This window comes from Bactrocera oleae, chromosome 2, assembly GCF_042242935.1.
Source record: "Bactrocera oleae isolate idBacOlea1 chromosome 2, idBacOlea1, whole genome shotgun sequence".
Classification (NCBI taxonomy): domain Eukaryota; kingdom Metazoa; phylum Arthropoda; class Insecta; order Diptera; family Tephritidae; genus Bactrocera; species Bactrocera oleae.
The window spans coordinates 59,748,574-59,755,338 of NC_091536.1; the positions used below are offsets into that span (position 1 = coordinate 59,748,574).

General features: G+C 35.0%; 1 protein-coding gene across 3 annotated transcripts; it reads right to left on the bottom strand.

The window, feature by feature from the left end:
• Window positions 1-2,572: 2,572 nt before the first annotated feature.
• On the bottom strand, window positions 2,573-4,027 carry LOC106621663 (golgin subfamily A member 7). Of its 3 annotated transcripts, none has more exons than XR_001330924.3 (5): window positions 3,945-4,027; window positions 3,730-3,859; window positions 3,502-3,654; window positions 3,246-3,436; window positions 2,573-3,169 (listed from the first exon to the last, which is right to left on the bottom strand). XR_001330924.3 is itself a non-coding variant. In XM_014240608.3 (4 exons), the coding sequence occupies exons 1-4, from the start codon at window positions 4,010-4,012 to the stop codon at window positions 3,296-3,298; spliced, it is 492 nt and encodes a 163-aa protein (XP_014096083.2). In that variant the 5' UTR covers window positions 4,013-4,027; the 3' UTR covers window positions 2,573-3,295. The 3 variants fall into 3 exon arrangements, 1 of the variants encoding a protein (XP_014096083.2); XR_001330923.3 differs by having other exon boundaries at window positions 3,228-3,436; XM_014240608.3 differs by having other exon boundaries at window positions 2,573-3,436.
• Between the last annotated feature and the right edge of the window lie 2,738 nt (window positions 4,028-6,765).

The window sequence follows — 6,765 nt, forward strand, 5'->3', positions numbered from 1 at the left end:
AACTATTCGAGTTAGATACAGGGTTATGTATATATAAATGATCAGGATGACGAGACACATTTAAAACCCGAAGACTATCTGTCCGTCCCTCTGTATGTCTGTCCGTGCAAGCTGTAACTTAAGAAAAAATAGAGATATCGTTATTAATTTTGATACACGGGTTCCTTGGCAAAAAATTCGAGTTCGTAGATGGGCGTAGTGGGTCCATTGCCAAGCCCATAAAACGCCATTAATCTAAAACATAAAAAATGCTATAACTAAGCACTAAATTAAGATATACAAATATTAAATTGGTACAGGGGATTGCTGTAGCAAGGGGCATTTGTGGGCTAAAAATCTTGAAAAATGGGTGCGGCCCTGCACTCTAAAAGGTTTAATGTACATATTTAGTAAATATAAACCACTGAAGCTAAAATAACCAAATTCGCTTACGACAGATCCTATAAGACCCCCTACCGACAGAGTAAAAATTGAGGAAATCGGATTATAATATTCTGAAAATAGTATGTCTGTATGACAAAAATTAGTTGAATCGCATTAATAATTCCCTTAGTCCCCATATATCTACCTAAAATAAAAAATTTCGATCGTTCAATATGTGAATTATCTTAATGAAATTGAGCGAGCATGTTTTCTAATAATAATGTATCTTTGTGCCTAAAATGGATAAAATCAAGTGAAAACTTGCGGTAACCTCCATATAACTAATATTAGAACTTTCAAACATCCGGTTGTCTTTACTCCTTATATATTGGTGATGGTGCGTATACCTTAATGAAACTCATGGAGCATATTATTAGTATGTGGAATGTTAATAATATGTTGTATTGCCAAAAAAATAGTTAAAATGGATCAAAACATCCTTTAGAGCCCATATACCTAATATAAAATGTTCAAACTTCCGGTTGACCTTATACACTCCCATATACTACATATATGACGAAAATGCATATGACGAATAGGTCATTCAGTGTGTGAATTTATTTATATGTTTAAAAAATTGCTTGAAAACATGTTCTCCCTTTCTCTGCCCCCAATGAAGCATAACTTTAAGCCGTACAGGTTAGTAAAAATGTGTGATATTTTAATGAAATTATATACAATATATAATATATAGAATTTCGATCCCCTGGTTGACGTTTTCCACAACAACTCAATATATTAAATGAAGTCTCTTACGGCGATCCACAGCGATCATATTCACAAACTGGACGAAGGACTGGATCTAAACATTACAGTCGCTGGCGATAAAATTTCGAGGGTCAATAATCCTAAAATTTTACTTGATACATTTGACAGCCTGTGATTCCTTACTCCTCACACGACCGCAATAACAGCCAAAGTACAGAGCCGCATTAAAATCCTCAAATAGCTTGCCGGGAGCTCTTGGGGAAAAGACAAATTAACGTTGATGGCATCTTACAAGGCAATCGGCCGGTCTTTAACTACGCTGCACCGATATGGTCGCCTGGACGTAGTGCAACGCAGACGAAGAAGCTCCAAACATGTCAAAACACTGCACTCCGGGCTATCACGGGATGCCTCTTGATATCCCCAATCGAACACCTACATAGTGCTTCCGGTTAAGGAACATAACGAGCTCTTTACCAAGCAGTTTCTGCTGGGATGTTTTCCCAAAAACCACCCCTGCAGTCGTCTGCTTGAAGCGGAACCGCCTCCCAGGAACATTAAGAGGTCTTCCTTGATTACGTCGACGATATTGGACTGTACGCCGACCAGGCTTCGAACGCAATGAACTTCAGACATGCACAGTGCAGCAATCAACATCTTCACCGACTCCCTCTCCGTGAATGACGTACTTGGAGTCAAACCACCACCAATCGCAGACAAAGAGCTCGAGTTGCCACGAGAATCTAGAGTGAGCCTCGCGCAACTTCGTTCTGGCTACTATAGCAGGTTAAACTCCAACTTGTCTAGAATCGACCCCGATATACCTAATGTCCTGCATACAATGAGTCTCCGCATGATACTAACCACCTCTTTAAATGCCCAACAAACCCTACCCATCTAACACCCATTTCCCTATGGTCCGACCCGACATCCAATCTGAAACTTACCACCCAAGCGGGGATTAGATAGCCGTTACAAAAACAACAACAATATTTTTCATTTTGCGGTTTCAATGCTTTCCAAATTAGTTCCATTTTTTACACATGGAATGTATTTTATTGAGTCGGTAAGCGAAACTTTTATTTTCGAAACAACTTCAGTGATATCAACGTAATATTTCTCGATGGAATCAGCATTTTTTCGATCAAAACGGGTTCAATGATTAGACTACTTTTCTATGCGCCTTCATGTTCAAACTTCAGACAGCATAAGACCAAACAGAAAATTAATAAATTATTTGTGTATACTTATATATGATTTAGTTTTGTTTATATAAGGTTAGGATTGAAATTTACGATTGGAAAAGCAGATTAAATTTATTGTATTAAATAAAAATAAAACAATATAATGGATAACCACACAAATCAATGTGTTTTACTGTTAACTATTTAAATTTTTGCTGATTAAATTTATTTTGTCCAATATGGCACAAACACACACATTCACATTTTAATTCGATATTTTTATTAGTATTCTTTTTAATTAACATTATCAGTTTTTGTTGCAACGCATTAATGTGCTTATGAGCTGGAATACGAACGTTTACACATTAAATTTTTTTACTTTGTTCAAAATTAATTAGTGACTTTCACACAATATGTAGATTTTGTTTTCTGAATTTATAACAGTTTGTATAAATATCAGTACACAACTGAATTTAGATGAAACACTAGTTGGTTTGTGAAATTCTGCTTACAACTTTTAAGTCGTAATTATTTCAATTTTTACTAACTCCAATCGTCTATGCCCTAGTTGGATATAGAGGCTTTACTTATTAAGACTTTTGTTTTTTGGGTATATAAATTCAGTACAAATAATATAAATAGGGCATAATATGTAATATTTTCTTAATTCAAATCTATTCACACAATATTTATAAATAGTATTTTTGTTGATTAACTTCAGAAGTCAAAATTGTTGTGGTTTTTGCGTTTTCATGGCTTTTTGAACATAAGCCAGAATCTATTACAGTTGATTTACATAAATATATTACAATCAGGAGTAACTAGAGATGGTTAAATTAGACTTGGCTTTCGTTCTAAAAATGATAAAAAATGATAATAAAATTGTGAATAATCGGAGCATTATTTGGATGCCTTTGTTGTTGTTATTACACCAAATATTTTCACATGAAAAACTCTTCGGTTGAATGAGAAAGCGGGAGTCACGTTCGCCCTGGACGATCTAACACAGATATTTCTATGACGCGCAAACCTCGATATGTGGGGTCGATAACTTGCAATCCCTTCGGATTGTAAATTCGCTCGTTCTGGGAAGAAATAAATTTGGATATTTTTCGAAGAGTCTGCTTGAAAATATCCAAGTAAATATAGCATTTTCGTTAAACAACTGAAATTATTGTGTCCTCACCTTTTCATAGTGTGTTTCCGAACACATGTACACAAGATAAGCGGTTATGCATCCGATGCAACCTTCACAATATGTACTGCAAGAGCCCTTTTCGGCTTCCGCGAAAAATTCATTTAGCCGATTAATGGTCGACTCAAATACTTGCCGCTCAATCTGCAGTCATAAGATAACAATATAATAAATAAATTCCATTCAGTTCACTAACAAGGTCGTAAACCGCTTACTCACCAGGCCTTCTAATTCGCTGGGGAGACGTGTGTGGAATTTGACAGAGGTGCCTTCGCTATAATCGCGTTGTATAAACACCTTGTTAGAGCCGCCCTGCAGCGACGTTAAACCTTGCGACATCTTTTTTTTTCTACAATAAAGTAAATAAGCATTAATTCGACAAATAAAGTTTTTGTTTAAGCATAAAATATTTTATTTAAGGAATTTAATATCACTTCGTAGTGCTCATATTTTTCTTGCTTGTTTCTGGGAAATCTAGAATTATTGGCCGATGCAAGGACATATTCTTTTTTTATGTGTTTGAGCTCTTTCAGCACTGAATTTTGATTGAAAACACACCTTTAACTTTTGTATTGAAAATAACAAGTTTTGATCACTTTCTGATTAATAAAATTAACAAATTCCCATATAAATTTCCTTCAATTTAACTTTTCAACAAAACTTATCTGCTTTCTCCTCCTACGATTCTCCATCCATCTTTTGAGATCTGTCAAACTGCAGTGTTACCATAGTTAAAAGTCTGAGAAATAAATAATGTGGCGAACACGAATACAGGAACAAGTCAGAATCAACGATAAGCTGCTAACTCTACTTTTACACACAGATTCTTTTGTAACCCAAACCGGTTTATTGCGGGCGAGGGGACGACGAGAAAAGACGAAGGGACCGTGCCACTCGTGTTCGGGTGCATATTGTTCTACCATATTAATGGTAATTCATTGCAAGCAAAATGTGTGACCAACATCTCAACATACAAATGCAATGCAACACGCTCTAAGTGTTGCGCAGTCGAACCTCACAAATTTTTACGAAAATTTTGTGAAAAGAAATACAGAAAAACTAGACTCAAATTGCTGAACTCTTTTTGACCGTGTGAATGTACAGAGCGACACCAAAAGAGAATTTCAAAAATATGAGGGCAAAAGAGTCCCAATGTAAAAACCGTCTATAACCAACTAGACAGCGAATTCGTAGTTGCCAGAATGTTCTAGTGGCGAAGTTTTGTTAGTTGAATTACATAGTAGGCGCTTTATCGAGATATCCGTTGTAATATAATAATATAAAAACTGATATAAACATTGAATAGTCTATTCCGCAAATATCGAATGATATAATTTAGTGCTCAAAACTCAAACTTTCAAAAGAGTATAAAAGAATGATAAGGATGATATTTTCTCATATATCTCAGGTTTTCATTTGTACTGTACACATGGTCTTGGATTGTCTCAGCTGTTGGTTGTAATGTGTACAGTAAGAAGTAAATTGCTGCAAGTACACTAGTGTTGAAAAAAAGGTGCGTGTGGCACTTAGGGACTGCCGCGGTAGAGCTATAGCGTAGCATTTTTAATCAACTTATGCAATTATAATTATTTATTTTTTTTTCTTTGATATTAATTCAAGTTATTATAAATTTTTTTATTAAATTCAATATTTTTATTTGCCATTAAAAAATTGTAATTGTATTTGTTTTTTTTTTTATTCACCCTGCTTTCTAATTTATTTGTTCCGTTTGAGATATGCAAAATTACGCTTAACAGTATGCAAATATTTTGCGCATAATCTGTGATCGTGTTAGGTTTATTTTCGTTACGGAATTTCTTGATTTGGTCGCCGCGCTCAAAGCTCGCGATAGAAGCTATGCAATAGCATTAAATTATTTGTAAATGTTAGATGTTAGTAAAGGTTTTCTCTATTCAACTTCAAGTTTATTATTGAATAAGTATAAAGTACAATAAATGAAGAAGCGCGTTAATAGCTGAAAACATCGAATCAGGAATCTGGGACCGAATGTCAGCACTAACGCGCAGAACATTCTCTTCCAAGGCGTCAATCATATCGGACTTATCTGCGTAGACAAGCGACTTTACATAAAAATATACTAGCGGTGTTAAATTTCCCGATCATGGTTGCCATGCCACAGGCCTACGACGCGAGATAATGCACTCATTAAAAGTGCCCTTAAATAAGTTGATTATTTCGTTGTCTGTATGGAATGTAGCGCCATGTTGAGGAACCAAAAGTCGCTCTGATCAACATCCTTCAATTCAGGCACGAAAAAGTCATTAATTATGGCTCTATATCATTCCTCATTGACTATAACATTATAGCCGATTTCATTTTTAAAGAAATATGGACCAATGATTCCCTCTGCCTATACAAGTATAACACCTGAAACAGAGACTTTCAACAATGTCAATCACATCTGTTAAAATGCGACAATTTTGTTTATTAACGTACCCATTCAACCAAAATTAAGCTTCAATCGGGAACGTTGGCCATCTAGTTTTGGGCCATGGACGCGGATGGACTTTTTCGAGTATTCTTAGATACTCTGCTCCACAGCAGCAATAGCGTCTTCGGTGCACACGAACCGACGTCTCTAAGGATCCATTAAAATAAATGTGTGATTGCTCGAATTACCGACACTGCTGGGCGAATATGTTGACTGAATATTGGACGCAGCGCGCGTCGAACCGAACAATTATTCTGGTAAACGATTTTCACTACCAACCCAACTGAGTATAAGTCAAGTAACAGCTTTCAAATAGACCAATTCCAAAGAATATATTGCCTCATTGAAAGGCACACATCTAAAAAAAAAAACACCCATGACTTCTTTGAATTCATCCCTCCAAAACTTTGTAATTCCAAACTGTGTTATTACTGGATATCGTCGTAACGATAATTCTATATGTGTAACTTGTACAACTGGTGGTTTGAGCCATGCCTTCCCATTATTATCCAGTTAACATTATTATAAAGATAAATATGAGTTTTTACTTGCCACAGGAAGGGTTGATATTCATAAGATTTGCTTAGGAGCTATTGATATATTGGTATATGGGTAATGTGATTAAAATCAAAATGCGTATACAGAAATACCATTGCATTATATTCGAATGACTTTGTACGAGAATGAATTATACGTAAATTTTAATTTTTTTAAAAATATATTTTTAAAAATTCTTTTCTACAACTTTCTTTATATTTTGTTCAAATTCTTCAATAAAATTTAAATACTAACTATTAACATTC

Coding starts and splice junctions, on each gene's coding strand:
- LOC106621663 (XM_014240608.3), bottom strand. CDS start 4,012: ATGTCCTTGCATCGGCCAATAATTCTAGATTTCCCAGAAACAAGCAAG. Junction 3,655..3,729: donor CCAGCGAATTAGAAGGCCTG/GTGAGTAAGCGG, acceptor TTATGACTGCAG/ATTGAGCGGCAAGTATTTGA. Junction 3,437..3,501: donor CGGAAACACACTATGAAAAG/GTGAGGACACAA, acceptor ATTTTCAAGCAG/ACTCTTCGAAAAATATCCAA.